Raw genomic sequence first — 20,259 nt, 5'->3', positions numbered from 1 at the left:
AAATAATTGAATAGCCTTTCTTATTAAGAAACTGAAGACAGTTTCGAATATCAGGATATTTCTGAGAAATTTTTAAAGGTCAGGAATGGTATCCACTTCATAAAACTAATTAGAGGCCTATATAGTTAACATCAAGGATGTCAGAGGAATTACAGGTGGAGCTTACATTGAAGTAGCCCAATTACGTATGTGGGCGGTTGTTGTATTAGTTGAGTTGTCTATTGAGTTCCGGGTTTGATCAGGTTTCTTTTTTTTTTTGTTAAATAGGAATCATTATTCTCCTAACGAATAGCGGTTAAGAAGGTTGCCTAAATACAAAATAGCAGGAAAACTCATCGTACATCAATTGCATATGGTCAATTATTGATCTTCAACTTTTTTTTCCTTTGATGTGCGGGATCACATAAAGGCGACGAAATCCTTTACCAAAATTTAAAAGTTAATTTCACTTAAATTCTGGGATATAAAACTTTTGGTCGTGTTTGGTCTCATTTTCGTGAGAATTGTATGTAGAAATTTTGACTAAAAATTAAATATTGTAGGTGCTTACAGGTGTGTTATTTACAGCTAGCAGGTATATAGAGTAGGTTAAATTCCATGAATCACCTGCATCCACTGGGTATCACATCTTAAAAGAAAAGCTTAATTATTTCGTTCCATTTAAAGAGTTTCAAAGGAGTTAATATATGAGGGTATCATATGCTTAGAGCTCTAGGTAATAAAACATAAACATGGAGTTATTTTAATTGAAAATTTATTTACAAAAAAAAAAAATTAAACTCACAAATTGCCTATTTTATTTTAACTTAAGACTTTATTATTCTCAGGTGAAAAATTATTATTTAAAAAAAATTATCAATGGGATCAATTATCAAATTTTACCTTTTACGATAATTAGATTATTTTATCATCATGTTATTTTATTTATTTATTTTTCATACAGATAGTTTGATCATGTTCATCTTGTCTATTCTTTTGTTTGTATATATTTTAAGAGAGTTCGTTTCTTTAAAAATTTATTTTATTTATTTATTTTTCATACAGATAGTTTGATCATGTTCATCTTGTCTATTCTTTTGTTTGTATATATTTTAAGAGAGTTCGTTTCTTTAAAAATTTATTTTATTTATTTATTTTTTTTTAATTTTAGTATGTCTGAGATCATTCATCACTATTACCTATTGCTCACAACTGTGTGGCAGATTATAATATCTATCAATAAATATATCTATCAAACCTTTTACGATAAATTGTTTTTAGAGAAAAAATCTTTCAGTGCTCCTCAGGTACACCACTGTATATAATAAATTTAGAATGTGTGTATCAAGAGGTATAGGTAAGTTTTTCAGACCCGAAAAGTATAATTCCGGTTTTATAAGAGATACTTTCTTTCTAAGAATTGGTTCATAAAAACCGTCGTAAAACTCCATGAACTGCTTATACATACGAAGGGGGAGCATCGTTTCAGAAAAAGGCATTAAACCCGAGACGGTCATATTGAGGAATATAATATATTCATATGACCGTAATAAACCGGAAGATATCCCAGAATTTCCCAGGTTTTTGAGAATTCATCTCGATATACGAGCACTTTCAGGTTGAGTTCAATACTATCTGGGGAGAGTTTCTGCGATAAAGAGGGTAGGTTCCTACGTTAAATAAAATATTAAAACCAATAAATTTTGCATTGGCAGTTGCCAATGGTTAAAATAAATTGTGAGATAATTTAAGTATAATAAATTCAAGCATGCGAAAATACGAAACAACAAAAATATGACCATAATACAATTTAGAATATTATCAGTTTGTATCCAATTGTATATATTCAGTTTAGTATCAATAGGATTTTATTAATTAAATAAAACATCCAAAGGGAGGGTTAAGTCACATTTTGCATTCACACAGGCTAAAGTTAAAAAAGAAAAACATCATAGGACCAGGGAAGTCATGGAGGGGGACCGATTAGAAACTCTAAATTGTTGGGTTATTTAATTTGAAAACCTACTTCAAACTACGAAAATAATGTAAAACATTTTACTCTAAGATTAAAATTATATTATATTCAAACTAGCTTACAGACAGGTATATACTTCCAAAATATTGGGGATATTTTGACAAATGGGAATTTTATCTGCGTGATTCATTCTGAATTCTATCTATACAATTTTAGGTAAACCGTTCCCTTTTTTAGTCTAGCGGTCTTCAAAACCTGAATGATATCGAGATTATTTCAAATATTTTGGAGTTCCTGCTTTATTCGTAAGAGTCTTTGAAAAATATTTTTTTTGTATACTATTTTGCTGAGGTTAAAAAGAGAATCCGTTGAATAATTGTATTGTGAAGAATTTAAGTTAAATGTTTACTTCTTTTTTTGTATTCTATATTTCTGTAATTTTGTAGTTTATAACAAAGAAATATTTGAAAAATGGATTCTGCCAAAACAAAAAAACTACATAAAACATTCATTGTCTCTTTAATTACCGTCGTTAATTTTTTTTCCAGGTAGGAAATAGAGGAGTTTCCTATAAGAAGTTAATATATTTACTTTTGAAAAGTAAAAAGGTTGCTTTGTTTGTTTAAATAATTAAAATTCTACCCACAAAACTAATTTAGTTTATTTCAAAATTTAAATTTTCCCCTTCGCATAGATGCTATAAATTAACTTTTTCGATAAACATGTAACTTATTTCCTTGAAATACCCCTATTAGAATTTTTTGAACAATAACTTTCTAAAAGTGGATATACTGAATTGTGTTAGAAAATATCTCAATTATTGACCTAATTATTCACTTATTCCTTACGAATGATATTACATGATGCTATTGATTAGATCTGATGATAGTTTCATACTATAGTTATTGGAGCACATGAAACTCCCCTACGAAGTACCAAGTAAAGGTAAGCGGTACGGTATGGAAGACCGTGAGGTAATGCGCATGGTATGTGGCAGTCAAGCACTGTATCGTCTCTCCAGTTACCTGCGCCACCAGGTATAAGGTCAGAGGTAAACTCACGTTTAGACGCTGACGTTAACAATATGAGTTGTATTGTTCGATCCTTAGAGTATCGTACAGATTCTGCATTTTTTTTCCATAAAAAAAAAAAAAAAACGGTCACACTTATCTTAGTATTATATCTGTTCTTATTTTCTAATTTATAATGATAATCATAAGTTATAAAATAAAATACCATAATACAAAAACTTAATTTAGTTACAATTGAATAATTCTCTTCTTTTTTATATACTTAATTTTTATTTTATCTATCACGGATTTCTTTTAAATATTATTAGTAATACAATAGGTGAAAAAATAACCATAATACATATTATAAAATATTTCTTATGTCATAAAATTGCTTTGTGAAATCTTCCATCTTAGAGAATAGACTTCGCAATACATGAAATAGATTATTCGAGATATTTCTTAAATCAAATTCTAAACTGGTGGAAGGCAACTAGAAGTAATCCTCAGATTGATGTTCATTTAAAATAAATTACGGGAATGATACATATTTAATATATTTTTGATCAAAATATAATTGGTTCTTTAGGAGCATCAAGTTTTTTTAACAGAAAAAACAGAAATTATAATTTAAGCACTGGTTCTCCCATGGAAGCCATCAATTCAAAATAATAGACAACGAATCGAACACACTTGGCTAACGCAAGAATACTTACTATTGTCAGGAACATGTAGACCAACAAGTCGGCGTCTTAAACACATACCCTCCTAACTGATAAACGCATACCGACATACTGCAGGAATTTGATATACACCGGGCTCCCATATCGTTTGGATCTTTTACTAAAGGACCGTAAGCCCTTACATTCCAGAAATATTTTATTATTAAAAGAAGATAAAGTAATTTTATATTTAGCAATAAAATTTTTAAATTCCATATATATAAGCCTATCTTTTGGTTTTTTATTACCATTCTAATTAATAATAATTATATATATGGTTCTTCTTTGTTTTTTAAAAATATATTATACCTATTGTTTTATTAGATTCATTTACTGTTTTATTGTTATCATTATTAAGATTACTGTCAATTATCGAATTATTTTCGTATCTAAACTATTACTATTATTATTAGTTGCAATCATCAACCATGGAAAATTATGTTATTAGAAATATATTTTAAAGTTTTTTTTAATGATCTACCTAATTTACATTGTTCTATGTCAGATTAGATTTTCAAAGCTCTGGTAAAAAAAGAGCTGACCGAGCATCGAAGTTTTAAAAATTCTGATTCATTGGTGATGTACACAAAGAAAATTGAATTGAAATACAAAAAAAAAAAAAAAAAAAAAAAAAGAAAAAATTAGCCAATGATAGCAACATACATGTTAAAAGAATAAATAAATCTGGCGACATGACTTTCATTATTAGAGATATGAGGGAATTTTATATATTATGGTAAAACTTTTGTTGTATATGTTTATGAACAGTTTCCGGTCCAAAGCAAAAATGGCGTATCTGAAAATTTCTGAGAAACTTGCATTCTAATTATTGTTGCAGATATAAGGCAGTGGCTAGTTTTTAGTTGATTAATATGCTTACTTAATCAGGGACGTCGTCACACATTCAGTTATGTCTTTTTTGGAATTGAGAAAAGTGTAGAAAACTCTAAAATGCAACAAAACCCAAGATTGATAAATTTACTGATACAGCACTTTGACTATGGATCAACGAATCATCTTGGTGAAAGAGTTTTGTTAAGTGGACATTTACTTAGATAATAATTTTATTTTTGATAGATTGTTAAAATTCCAACGGTGAATCACGAGGCCGATAAGTAGAAAAACGCAAAGTAATTAAACGAAGTTACAAATGAAATAATACGCTATCAGTTATTGCACGTTCCCGGAAAGGATTTATCTCCTCCTCATAAATCAAAGATAATATTCAACCGAAGACTGCCAGCATCGACTAGATTTTTTTTCCACAAAGAAAAACTTTTTCATTTAGAAGGAAAACAAGAAAGGGAGCTATATGAATTATGTGCTGTTGGTGTAGAGCGGGATAGGGCGGGCAATAAAATATTAAATTATCTTTTTGGAGAGGAGTAGAATTGAGAGTGCCTTGTGCCCGCCCTTTTGCCTGTTTTTGTCAGTTCCTTCTTCAATAATAAGTCTTCTTTCCCTTGAAAAATTATGGTAACAGATTAAATAAAGAGTTTTATTTCCTTTTTTATTGATATAATAAAATGTTATATAAATCTCAATGTTTTTATTCATCGATAGGCAAATAATTTAGTACCTCAAAATTAGTTATAATTTAGGGAAAATGGATAGTACTTTTTAAATTGGGATGTATATTTTCTTTAAAATAATTTGACCTTAAATTAACTAATATTATAAGTGTAATATTTATTTTTTTTTTATATAATTTTTTTTTTCTAAATATAAATATGTACAATAATTATTTACATTTATTCGGGATACACCTTTATACAATTCATTTATTTGACAAAATAAACTCACCAAATGTTAATTTCTAGTTGTTGGTTTAAAATGTTGTATTTTTGAAAAAATATATCTCTAGATCCATAAGACGCACATATGTCTGCCAAAACTAAAAAAAAGGCAATTTAACCTAGTATAAAGTAGTTTATGAAACTTATCTTCGTAGGGGTAGTTTTTATGATATTCACATATGAATACAAATTCGGCAAATAAAAATTTGTCCGAACAACTATAAATCAATTTATATTAGCAAATTTCATGAAAACTACTACTCCTATGAAGATAAACTACTTTATAGCTCATTAAACTAGCTTTAGATTTAATTTGAGTGGTAATAGACATCTGTACGTCAAATGGTTTTTGAGATATAAATTTTTCCAAATAAATTCACTAACTACTGATCTTTACTTATACTTATTTTACTTACTTACTTACTGATCAGTACGTCCCATACAACATTTTTATGAAATGTTGCTTTTTAAAAAGTCATATCTCGAAAACAATTTAACGCAATTACTCTATTAGGGCTCACATTTTAGCAAATTTACTCTTCTTTAAATAACGTTCTGCTAGGTTTCCTTGTGTTTTTCCTACTTTTTAAGATGTAGTGCTCCGAATGAAAAATTAGTTTTTTTTTATCGCTTGTGAAATAGCCACCATTATTTATTCCCCCTACCTATACTTGGCAGACTCATCAATTTTTACTAGTAATTATACCTAGTTTTCAATTAAGTAATCAAAAATTGGGGTGAGATAACTGCCTTTTTTCTCCTCTTGGGCTCTTGTACTATTATGGCTTAACTTTGGCGTATAGTAATTGAAAGATCAACAAGAGGTCTAAACATTCCTCGTGCGCTCTAGTTTCGAAAAAGTTTCTTGAAGGGAATTGTGGTCATGCCTTTGAGGGAATTTGTGCAATTCTCCCCAACTCTGTGAAAGTCCAGGTGCCCACAACTCAATGACGGTGGAGGGCATTGTGGCGAACCCTCATAGCAAAACCAATTTTCGTAAACGTGGTGTTATAGTTTTGCTTCCATTTTTTACCTATACATACATTGTACATATGCATATGGTTTAGAAATTAATAAATAAATAATTCGGTGAAATTTTCAGATTTTATTGTTCTTATAGTCATGCTCTATACAGTGACCAAAACTGTTTTTTGAAAAAATAATTTTCTTAACTAATTATTGAATCGTAAAATGTATAGAACATAAATTAATATGAGTAAATAAAAGATTACCTACAATTATTGTTCAGCTATGATTTATGCGTGGCTAATAACAATTACAACAAACTCCTACAAGACATACACTAACACTGAGCTATACATATTTCTATACACTAAACGTTCTTTTGAGCAGTTAATCAGTCAGTTCACTTCTGTTTTGCATTTTATATAATTACTGTTAGTGCTGTTAATTTTGTTTTATCTGTTTATGAGATAGGACTTACATTATTTTGTACATATTTTGAAAAGTGATTATTGCTTTTAGATTTATTTTTCTCTCGGTGTATGCTTAGTGGTTATTACAGTTATATTAGTTGTGTTAATGTTTCTATTAATTAGAATCTCAATTTGTATTCTGTACAGTTTGTGTTTAATAGTTTGTTAAAATTAAAAGAAAAAAAATTGCTGTAGATCACGACTATAAAAGCAATAAAGTCTCGAAAAGCCGTCGGAATATAGTTGTTTTATTATTGTTTGATCCTCAAGAACATTACAAATATATATAGTTATAGATATATACATTTACACACATCATATTCTTGTTATACGTTTATATTGCTGTTTTTTTTGCACGGTGTGTAATGATTACTAATTATTAACTACTAACTAGTTTACTGAGTAAAGCTTATAAATTTTAATTTTAATTATTATATATATATATCAACATCCAAAGTATTATTCCCATTTCCATTAAGTTGATTTCTCGTTTAAATAGAAAGTTTTTATCGTGAAGTTAAACGTGTAAGGATTACGCTGTTCGACTTAGATTCTGAAATTGCTTTTGAATAAAGCAAATTCCAGGTAATTTTATTTCTGCCTCGTTTTAATTATGTTCCTCTGAAACGAAACCCTTCTCCATTTGTCCTGGAGTTAAATTTCTAAGGGCTTTAACTTGGAAGGCGATGAATCCCCTCAAACTGAGAAGAAAGTTCTGTGATTTACGCCTAGGGCACCTGACATTCATCCTTCTTAACTCCTGCGCATTTAACAGTCAATCTGGCTTCTCTTCGGTCTGTTGGATCCTGATAACGCCCTCCTGATAAATCTTCTCTAGGTTGGTCAATTCTAGTACAAGTGTACCCTGTGTTTTCCATCTACGGTTCTTTTATTTATTTTATTTTTCTTCATTTAAGTTAGTATTATAGACTATGGACCGCTAATCTCGAAAACATTTTCCATTATTGTTCGTTAATGAGATGATATTTCATCTTATTGAATATTAAATCTATTCAAGTTTACACCACTTTCAAAATGGTTAATAATTTGATCTACCATTTGGTCTCTAATCAATGAAGATGAGGACATGAGAGCAAGATTACTGGCAGGAAACAAAGTATACTTTGTAAGTAAATATATAGGAACCACAAGATAAGGCTGTTTAATCCTGCAAGTGAGACATGGACACAGTGAACAAATCTGTTGCTAAAATAATGGTAAGATTTGAAAGAAACGTTCTCAGACGGATCCTCGAACCGTTACAAGATTCAAGAAGATGGCTAATGAGGAGTAACAAACAAATACACCAGCTATATCAGGAAAAAAAGTGTCCATGTTCATTAAAATGTAGCGTTTAAAATATTTAGGGATATCTTCATAGGATGGCCGATACAATAGTAGCTATAAGGTAATATGTGTATGATTCAAGGTTATTGAAGGGTTGCACGCAAGACGTTTCAAAACAAGGTTGCGGCACTATGTTAGAGAAGACCTCTAAAAGCTGGGAATTAATACCAACTTGGTAGAAGAAATCAGTGGGAAAGACTTATTGAGCGGCATTAAGCGCCTGTTGTGACAATGAAGAAGAAGATATTTACGGAGGTATTTTAAAAACATGTTAATCTGCACTATAGGAGCTGGGTGTAATACCGCGCGGTATTAAAACGTCGAAAATGGAGCCTTCATAGTTGACATTTAAGGACTAAATTCAACGGAAGTAGACACAAACAGTACAATACCTATGACATACGACGCCCACGGAATGCACCCATCCTCCGCAAATCATGTATTGTCATATAAAAAAGTTTTTTATTTGGAATTCGCCACAGAAGAAGAAAACGGGATACTTGTTAGCAGCTGTTTCAACAAGAGTTCCTTGATCCTCCTAAGGATCAATGGCATCCATCTCTTCGTCTCATCCTGTACGATATTACCTTATTGGTACACAACGCTTTATTTCCAATGCCAATAAAAATTTAAAAAACATAGCGATTAACAGCTACTGTTTAGTGTTTAAAACCAGATATGAAGAGATTTAAGTTTCTTTAGATAATTTATTATATTATAGAAATATATTTAATAACTATTAATATATTTCTCTTACGTCTATAATTCTGGATCGCGGATTTTGAAACCAAAGTAAGTGAAATAAAATAAAAAGATTCATGAAAGACCCTTAAAATTAAAAACCTTTTCATTGGATTTGATTGGAATTATTCTCGTTACTCAATCTCTAGTAAAGCTTAGGAAAAGAGATGCACGCTATTACTCCGTTTTCCACTTTTCAATAGTAACAAATGTAAAAGATATTTCCAATGAGAATGCCCTCTAGATGCCTACATCTATGCTATGATAGATATTTTTCGTTTTGTACAATATGATTTACTGCAGTTTCGGTGATTTAATGGCCGTATAAGTGGGTCTATCCTTCTCGCACTGACTATTTGTCGCAGAGAAAAAATTGAAGTGAATCAAATGCGATTTCTCGTTACAAACACGTTCCTCGTGAAAGCACTGTTCCCATCCGAATCTTTTATATTGTATGGTGTGATGTCAAGCGAGGTTTTTTTGGTAGTTATTGTACACTTTATATACCTCATGATATAACTCACTAATTTAAACTAAAATATATAATTAAATTGATTTTTAAAATATTATTTTTTTTTTTTAGAATATCATTAGAATAGTTTTTGTACATTACTGATTTTTTTTTTTTTTTATCTCATCCATCTATCCCAACCCAAAGAATTCTGCAAACCACTAAGCTGTGTGGATGGACGATACAATAGGTAATATGTGTATGATCCAAGGTTATTGAAGGGGTGCACGCAAGACATTTCTAAAAGCTGAGAATTAATACCAACTTGGAGAAATTTGACTTTTTGAGCGGCACTAAGCGCCTGTTGTGCTAATGAAGAAGAAGATGTTTATGGAGGTATTTAAAAAACATGTTAACCTGCACTATATGTGCTGGGAGTCATACCGTGTGGCATTAGGAGTGATAATGTGTAACATGTAAAACGACAAAAACTGGCCTTCGTAGTTGACATTTAAGGACTAAATTCAACGGAAGTAGACACAAACAATACTGAGTTTACAAAGAATTCTGCAAACCACTGTGTTGCCAATCCTCACTTATTTGTATATTTAGAATCAGCTTTATTCTGCATTTTCTTGTTAAAATATTCAACATACATGGGTGGAAATATAATAAATAAATATCGATATACTTTAGTACCAAATTTGAAAAAGATTGACTCGGTATTTGCAGACGGACGGCAGATGCATTTTTTTTTTTGTTGTATAAGATTTTTGGATTCTAAGTATTTTGAATCATAACATCTCAAATTTTAAGGGATCTTTTTTTTTATTTTGTTTTTCATTAGATTACAAAGGCTAATTATTGGAAATAATACACCCAAGCCAAACAATGTTCTAAACTAAAATCCTTAGGTGGTGTAGTATCCTGATATGAGTATAAGGACTTAAAACTTGCCTGACCATATTATTTATCACCGGATACATGGATAAAGTTATCCATAACTGTTACATGAACCGTACATAAAATTGTATGTAGTAATAAGGACAAGGAAGCAGGTTGCAGGTAGATCAAGCCACCTTATATGGAACAGTCCTTGGCCAGTGAGTCATAAGGACACTCACCTCCTCCTTAGCGGGCGTGCTCTTCACGCAGTGGTTATCTGAAACAGAAAAAATAATATTATGTTCATTTTGTTAACTAAAAATATAACAAATTAAAAAAAAAACTATAATTCCAATATATCGTATTTATATTACTTTCAATTTATATGACAATTATTTATTGATTGGCACAACAATTTTATTTGGTGTTTTGTTTTTATTTACGTATTTATCATATTTTATCTAAATTAATAAATTACCCTTTTATGACTTCTTTAATTTGTTTTAACATCCGAAATATGTTTCATAGACAAATAAAATTTTGTCTACAGATCAACACAGGTGTATATATATACATATGTTATATATATTTCTTTATTTCTCACGGTGATGCTCAGTAATTATAGGTAAAATTCAGTTTATTTTCGATTAATAAAAAATAATAATTTCAATAACTGTACTTAAAGTTTTTGTCAATAAAGGATATTGTGTCTGATGTATAAGGAAGAGATAAGAATAAACATAGCCTGTTATTGTTAGAGAAAGAGTTGTGACACGTTCCACTGTTAAGAAATATAAATGTGGTTTATCTCCACGCTCCAATTGTCCTTCCTTCTCCCTATATTTTCATAAAGATATTCTTGACTTATGCTATACAATTTTAAAACAATATTTTTTAACTATCATATATGTTCTATTATATTTTATGATATAACTATAGGTATAGTATTGTAAATAATGATAGAACTATATTTTAAGAATACATTTCAAATAGTAATAAATTAGATCTTTAAGAATAAATCTCTTTTTGAAAATAGTTAATTTTAATGCAAAAATAAATTTTGTAGTTTTAGTTTTTCCTTCAAATGCAATTCAATTCGAACATTTTATAATAATCACAAATTTTTTATCGTATTAGAAACTTCGTCAGTCGGTAGCTTTAATATTTTATATTTGAAATAATTAATTAATCTATTACAATTAGCGTTAGCAGTAAAGCCAAATTAAATGAAATATACACGATGGAAGAATTTTATTGTTAGTTATAGCAGGAATAAAGGTATAAATATTTTTATACAAATTGTATAAATATATTTACAAATATACAGGTATACATATATTTACAAATATAAAGATATAAATAAATATATACAGGTTGAAAACAAATTTCAGGAAATAATAGTAGTAATTACAAACAATTAAATCTATACCGCTACAACCCATGTAAGGATGACCAACAACTGTGCAAGAATGTGATTTGGTCAGAATTACGCTCAAATAATGGCAGTAATACAGATGTATAATATACTGTTTAATAATTAATATTTAATAAATGAATGGGTTGGGGAAAGAACGTGACGAGCCAGAATTTTAAAATCATTTACAATTTTCTTCAAAATGAGGAACAAAACAAAGGAGTTATAAAGCAATTTATTGTGTTCGTTTATCTAACACCATTTTTATTTTTCATGTTTACTTATAATATTATAAATATATAAAACATTAAATAAGAATTGCATATTTTTTTTAAACTACTCTACTTAATTTTCATTACAAGGCAAGTCATTTTCTTCAAAAAAAGCCGTATTAAGTTGAAGATTAAGATTAACATAAAATCATATACACTGAGTTTATTAATATATTTTTTCGAGTTTCCCTGGTTCTAATGACAACAGTCAGTTTTTATATTACATTATTAATTATAACTCAAAATAGAATAGCAAATGAATGTTGTGTAATCTGCAAACTGTACAAGGTTTTAAAATTTAAATAAAATAATTTTAGCTTTCAGTCTAAGTAATTCTTTAAAAAACTATTTTTTTTTCTCTTGAATTTAATATCCTCGCGTTAGAATACGAATTATCCCGTAATTCCTCCAAAAAAACTTTATTAAAATTAAAATCTGTACCGTTACCACCCATGAAGGGTTGAGGATGCAGTACTATGTAAGGAATTAATGTTACTAGACCAACGGTTGTGCAAAAAGGTGATTTGGTCAGAATCAAGCTCGACCGCTAGATTTTTACCCAATTATGAGTACCCAATTTATGAGGCTGGGTGGACCCCAGGAGAGCTCAGGAACCCACATGGTTGACTCTCGGCTAAGTGTAACAAAAAATAATTTTCCGTCCTGCTGGATTCGAATCCGGGACCTTGGAGTTAGTAGCATCGTGCCTTACCACAGTGCCACCGCGTTCCCTAAAAATAAAAAAATCTTTATATCATTTTTAAAATTAATGCTTCATTGTAGATCCATTTCGAAAAATCCCTGATAATTTAAGCGACGATAGGTTCTGAATTAGATAGTTACTCGTTTTTTTAACGACTTCTCCTGATGTTACTTATATGAACCAAATAGCTTGAACTGCGTTATTTGCTATTTATTTGCATTTAGGGAGATAATTTGTTGAAGATACATACTTAATGAATGAAGATGTTCCGAGAGGTGGTCATAAAACGTTAACTCTAGTTTCAACTACATTTATTCTTACTTTTATTTGCATCTATCATTTTATTCGGTATCAATCCTCCTACGAATTATAATCTTAATATTTATATCTAGGTTTATCAATTGTAATCAATTCTGTGAATCTTATTTCTATTTTCTTTCAATTGAAAAGCGTAAATTTTAATTAATTTTCACAATTTGTTTCATGTCATATTTTAATCTTTTCGTAGTAAATCTCTGATGCTCCATATTATGTCATAAATAGATATATCCTATAGATTACATATTTAACGCAAAATATTTACCAATCTATCCATTATAAATTCTATTAATTTCAACATTATTGGCTTACTTAATTATTGTAAAGGTTTTTAAGAATTTTCCAACTGTTTAAAATTGAAAACGTAAAAAATTAAAGTAAATTATCAAAAATTTACGAAAAGACATTTGCACCTTAACATGTACTATATCAATTATAGCCCTAAGGTAATCTGTATGTTGTAATCAACAAAAGCGATTATAAAAAAAAAAGGTTCTTAACCTTTCTTTTCAAAGCATTCCAATGCAATGAGGCATCTAAAAAGAAGGTAACCTCAGGACCTTTTAACACGTCACTGTCACCGTAGTGCTATGTGTTTGTAATCTCTTCACAAGTCATTGTTATGAAGTTCTGCAACGAGTTGTTGCAATAATATTTCAAAAATAAAGTTTAAAGACTCCTTTGAAAACAACTTAAAGATAACAGGTAAAAAAATACTAGCTAATTTTGACTAGTAACTATGCATACTTTTCATTAAAGTGATAAAAAATTGAGGTGACAAATCTTACTTTTTTTCATTTGGTTCATTGTACTATAGCAGCTTAGAGAAAGATACATCAGCTTTTGTCTGATAACTGCACCTTATTTATCAGAAAAGCTATATTGATTATTTAGTATATTGTTTTTCTAGTACTATATGTTATAGTTAAGAAGGGCCCATTGGGTCCAGGTAGGGTTTTACAAGTCCTTTAAATATGTAGGTTAAGGAAACAGGGGATGGGACAAGGAAGAAGACAAATAGAGCTATCTGTCAGTAGATGGATCGCTTAAGTGCTCGTAATGTGTTGAGTGCCTTACATGTTTCATATGTCCAACACATCTTAGGAGTGATGATGTTGATGAATCACCATTTTTTTTGGCACTTTCTAAAAAACTTCCTACTTAATCGTCGTTAATTAACTTAATCGTTTCTTCAATAAAGTTGAGCAGTTGTGTAATAGTTTAAAACATAATAGAAAAACAAATCAAGTTTATTTTCTTAATTTTATAGTCTACTGAAGACAAAAAGTGAATTTAAGGAATATCACTCCAATCCCAAGATATTTATAATGTTCACATATATAGTAAAACCGAAATATTTAATATTTATAAATAATAGCAGTAAAAAAGGAATTGGGCAAACTTTAACAGAGATATATGACTGTATGGAATAAACCGATACCACCAACCCACACAGGGGAAAAAAACATTTTTATCAAATATTTTGTATTTCGTTACGGACTGCGGTTAAAATATCTTCTTTATAGAAATATATGCAGTTTTCCTTTTTTTCTATGAATTTTATCTTAGCCTTAGTACTTATATTAATAAACTAAGATTAATGGTCCAAATACGCCTTGCTAACGGAAAAAAAACAATGCATTTGCCCAGATATAAATAAATTCCAATTTGATTTCAATTACTTCTTTGTACTTTGAATGAATTCCTCCTATGCTCTGTACTTTGAATGAACCTCACGATTCAGTTCATGTCATTTTCATTTAATAATCTTCCACTTCACTCAGGAAAAAATAAAAATACATATAATTCTTTGACGACCTGAGGTAGTTTTTCGTAGCCATGTCATCAAAATAAAGGGAATGATGTTTTCTTATTATGCTTTTGATTTCCTTAAAGTAAGGAAACTATTCAACTAACGGTCTCATGGACTTATCTTTGTATTTATTTCCAAATTTTTTTTTTCTCATTGAATACTTTATTTTCAACACTAGTTCAAATAATTTTCAGTATTTTTTTATTTTTTTATAGCTTGTTAATTATAAAACATGTTAGTTATCTGTAAATAATTGACAGTTTAATTTTATTTTATTTCCTTTTCTTAATTTCTAGCCAAAAAAATGTAAGTAGATTGTATTTTTAGTTAGTAATATTTAAACAGAGTTGTTTTATTATATTTATATATTTAAAACTTCAACTAGTGTTTTTTCTTGTGGATGGTTATATTTCAGGTAGTGTTTTTTTTTCCTTTAGCAAACTAAGATGTTTTTTTCTCTAAATTTTATCATTTTTGTTTGTTTTTCTTATCTTGTACTACACATTTTGTGGTTCTACTTACTATACTATCACCTTTTTTATATCTTTAGGTAAATCAAATAATTTAAAAAATATTAATCTCCTGAAAATAAAAAAATATATTTCTAAGTAATATTATTTAGAAAATCAACATGAATTCCCTCCTTAAATTATTATTATTTTATCTACTAACTGTATTAACAACGTACTAGTAACTGTTATTTGTAATATATTGGGGATTGAACATTATTTTGGGCCAATAAATACAAATAAGAGAATTACCTTTGAAATGAATAAGTCAGAAAATGGCCAAAATATGTTACGTGTTTTACAATTTGCAGAGGATCTTGAAATTGACATGCTTCTTCCATTAAAACATTTGTTTTCAGAGTGGATTAAGGGAACTATCTGGGGGGGCGGTAAATAAGGATTAGTTCGAATTTCACAAAAGGTTCTAGAGCCTGTAAAACATTATTTTGGTTAGTTTTTGACTTATACTACTTTCATCACCCTTCCAATATATATGGTAATATTTATTATATTTCCTTATGCACTTACTTCCAAATATTTGTAGTTTTTTTTTTACGTTAGTAGTGTTAGCAAAAACTGGAGCAGGAATAATTGGCAGTTTTATTTTTTTAGGAAAATTTTTTTTTTACTAATTTTATTACTTCTAAAATTTGAACTTCAAGAGTGAAATATCAATTAAACAGACACGAACTGGAAATATGATTTTAACCGTTATAAGTTTCTGTTAAAAAGAGATTAATAAATAAAGCAGCCAAAAAATGAAAGTTTTTACACTTCGCAAATCCGTTAAGTCTTCAAATACATTAAATTTATACCAAACTGGCCAAGGCCATAATAAATTGTCTGTTAAGAAGGATTCCCGTTATTGAGAGGTATTTAGGTACTAAGAGAAGTTTCATTTTTGTGCAAAAGATTTATATTATGCGATCTCCAAAATTTCTTTTATTAGAAGAAATAGCATATATTTTCAAGTAACTCATAATTTTTTCCAGATCCGTTAAATCAGCGGTTCCAAACATTTTTCGCATTCGCACCCTTTTTGGGCTAACAAAAATTCACGGTTCTTCGTTGTTTAAAAAAAAAAAAAATCGCATCACCCTTTTTCGAGTTGAACAAACATAAAAATGTCGACACAATTATTCTTTGAGTGGTTGGGTATGTAGGAAAATAAGAAAAAAAAACTGCAAAGTAAGTAATGGAATGTGCTGTACATTAGTTATTTTACTTTAATTTTTTTACTTTTTTGTTATTTTTGGGGAGTGTCATTCGATTGCGGCACCCCAAGGTTAGGGTATTGGACAATTTGCTGTTGATGGTTTTGACTAAGCGCAAGAATGATTGCGCCCATTTTAGGGGTGTAATGAAAATTATTGTAGTAATAAACTAAATAATTAAGTATCTGTTGAGAAACACATAAAGCAGTATGTTATTTAAAAAAAAAGAAAACAGTAACTATCAGAGGAATCGTAACACTAAGAAATCATCAGAGACATTCCATTATAATAATATATCTCCTCCCAGCGTACAAGTATTTATTACTCGCTTTATGAACTCATATTCTAAAACTGAACATGGTTGCTGTGACGGATTGGATCAATCTATCGTTCTAATGGATACAAACAACTGCCATACAGATTCAATGTATTGAAACAAAATGAGATAGTTGGAAATGATCAGAGGAAAACTCCCGAAACGAAAGGCAAATTGAGTTGGCACCGCTTCTGTGGAATTAGTTATGTGGCTCAGAGCCAGGCTGTGTGGTCAGTGGGGCACCTAGTTGGGCACCCGTTGGTTGTTTACTATCGGCATTATATCTTCGATGTATAATATATGTAATTATATTTATATATAATATGTGATACATAGGACCATCATCCTAAAATGATGGAAAGTAGATCAGGATGTGTAGGCCCTATTAGCTGCAAAACAGCCTATGATTTCGTAGACGGAAACTGTCTGGATGTCTTCGTAGTCCAAGGGCCAAGATGATAAAGTCATTTTACTTCAATTTTTGATAACTTTAATGGTAACTATATACAATATGTATACAATAGATATACTATATACCAATCATAAAAGGGAGAAAAAAAGTTTTAGTTCTTTCAAATAATTGGCATTTTCTGTTCAATTTTTCCTATACTATAGAAGGGGTACCGTAAATGTCACTAAAAATTAATTGTGGAAGTATTTAAGGTACAAACCCTCTGAAGTTTATTTTATTCTAGAAACCAGAAATTTTCCATTCGGAACTCTTGAGCTATATTCTTAAAACTATCTACAATACTCAAAAATATCATTATTTGGGGTGGAATAAATTCTCTTTTCGTTCAATAGTTTTCGAGATATAGTTAATTTGTTCAATACTTAGTGAATTAATTTTGCCGAATGTCCTGGAAACTGCTACTCCTACGAAGATGAACGTTATCGACTATATTGTGGTACATCCAACTAGTTTTCTTGTTTTTTTTCCCTACGCCGACATGACTCTTCCGCCATGAGGAATCAGGCAGCCCAATAAAGCGTCTAGTTTCGTGCTAATAGGCCTTTGTACATCCGATAGTTATTCAGAGTTTTTCAATCCGCCATTTTTTAATCCCTCCCCTAGGAGTTTGCCAATCTACGGTTGGAAGAGTCATTAATTTTGCCTATTAACTATTATTTTCATTCAATTAATCAGTAATTGAGGTGACAATTCCTTTTTCTTCCCGGGAACTTTAGGGAGTATTTGAAGGTGGACGATCATGACTAAACTATATATTATATATGTATATTATTAATATATAACTTGTTGCTTGGAATTTATATAATATGAATACTCAGTTACCTGTGTTGGCGAGGGTCCTCAGCCTGCTGGCCCGGGTACTGCGGGGGGACACGGCGGCCACGGGCTCCCGGGGCCCGAACTGAGCGGCCAGAGCTCGCCGCCGTTCCTCCTTGTAACGGGCCATCCGCTCCTCTCTAGTATCTCTGTGAACAAGAGTATTTATTTAAAAACAAATTATTATTTACTCATTAATGTATGAAAAATTATAAAAACTAAATAATCCAATAATAGTACAAGATATCTATATTCCCCTCTCACAAATGGTTCTAATAGCATATATATATATATATATATATATATGTATGTATGTAAGATGTATATTTTTGAAAAATTTCTTTATTTCGATGTAAAAAGTACACTCATCCTTTTTATAGTTTTATTTAAAACATATATCTCACTATATTCCTATCGGTTAAAAATCAATATTTATGGGAGTGATATACAATGTCCATCCATCAGGATTATTCCCAGCATGATTAAGAGTACCTCCTTTATATACCATAGAGTAGAGTTGGGTAGGAATCATTACATGAATAATTTAACTACATGTTTAAGATATACTATAATTACTCTAAGATGATCCAAAACAACAAAAATTAATAGTTTTGAAGAATAATTACACTGAAGTATTGTTGCAATTTAAATTATTATTACATGAAATTTAACTCATATGTCAACAAATCTATGCGCCAGCTCGCAATTTTAAACCGGATATAATTTTCTTTTTTGGAGGCAGTTTGAAACAACTTTTTTTACGTTTCAGGGTTAAGTATTTGTAATTACAATTACAATTAGCTGTAATTGTAATACAATTACTTGAAATTCTAGGGAAAAGAATAACAATTACAAGTAATGTCAAGACCTAATTGTATTTGTGGTCCTACAATTACAATTACACTAGTTCACCTAGTAATTGCAATTACAATTACTTGTATTGTATTTCCGCAGTTCCCAATTAAATTAATTGGCAATTAATAGTAATTGTAATTACCCTTTGCCCAACTCAGACCTAGCAAGGTGTACCTCAGGAGTGTTACGGGATCTTGAGCTGACCCACTCGAATATAACGTAATAATAATTTTTAAATGAATATATTTAATCTTTGTTTCTATTCTAGGCTACAAATGCAAAAAAGGAGGGTGTAAACGGAAATGCTGGTACGGCCAAAATTGACATCAGAACTTTTTTTGGACTACTTAAGAAGAGAACATTAAAAATGCCCTAGAATATTAGTGAAGATCCAAAGATTGGAAGGGAGGGAGGCAGAATGTTGTGCTGAGCATTCCGAAAAATATTAAGAAATCATTTATGAGATAGACATTTCATTTACTCACTGCTTCAACGAGGCATATATGGATTAAAAACGAAAGGAAATCACAGTTTTTTTTTTTGGTCATGACACCTCCATCACAACCTAAAGAAAATATCTTTTCATTATCAACTACAAGATCCTAATGTTCATTCTCGAGCGATTTCCGCCTAGAACTCATCATTTAATGGTCTTCTAAAACTTTTTTTTAAATATGCTAATTGTACAGTGAACTCTAGTGTATGGGTTTCTACCTTTGAAAGCAAATTGTCTCTGTAGGTAGCTATAACTTGCATTATAATGAACTATGCAAATTATGAGTATTCGTTAATAAGCTTTAGTAATGCGCTACAATTAATATAATATTAACTTTAAAAAAATTAAAACAGTTGCGGAATGATAATTTTATCATCTACCATAAGAAAGAAATATGTGTTTAAAGATTTGTAAATCAATATATATGAAGCTTTTATTTAGATTATTGGAAGATAGTCAGGGTGGCGGTCAATAAAGATATCAATATAGTAGAAGAAAACTATTTATTGTTAACTTACGATGGTTGTCATCTTTGTTTTGTCTGACAGTCCTAACGAAGCCCTGCAGAGTGGGGCGAAACGTTGGTTAACAGTAAATAGGTTTCTTTTACTATTTTGATACCTTTATTGTCCGCTACCGGACTATCTTCCAATAATCTACTTCATACGGTCAACTATCTTCTTCCAATAATTGATTTAGTTTGAAAGGATTCATTTTAA

The 20,259-nt window shown here is 29.9% G+C and overlaps 1 protein-coding gene across 5 annotated transcripts in view; it reads right to left on the bottom strand.

Annotated features, from left to right (window-relative positions):
- The window catches only part of LOC106679546 (supervillin), a 394,230-nt gene that overhangs the window by 277,690 nt on the left and 96,281 nt on the right, over positions 1 to 20,259 (bottom strand). For all 5 annotated transcript variants that reach the window (XM_014418761.2, XM_014418757.2, XM_014418760.2 and 2 more), the window contains exons 3-4: positions 18,196 to 18,338; positions 10,582 to 10,619 (exon numbers count right to left, since the gene is read on the bottom strand). In XM_014418761.2, coding sequence (XP_014274247.1) covers positions 10,582 to 10,619; positions 18,196 to 18,338 — 181 coding nt within the window. The remainder of the gene's footprint in view (positions 1 to 10,581; positions 10,620 to 18,195; positions 18,339 to 20,259) is intronic.

The sequence above is a fragment of the Halyomorpha halys genome, unplaced genomic scaffold, assembly GCF_000696795.3.
Source record: "Halyomorpha halys isolate HHAL.00 unplaced genomic scaffold, Hhal_1.1 Scaffold208.1, whole genome shotgun sequence".
NCBI classification, from domain to species: domain Eukaryota; kingdom Metazoa; phylum Arthropoda; class Insecta; order Hemiptera; family Pentatomidae; genus Halyomorpha; species Halyomorpha halys.
Note: the sequence above shows the minus strand (reverse complement) of the source record. Positions and strands in the feature narration are given on the sequence as shown.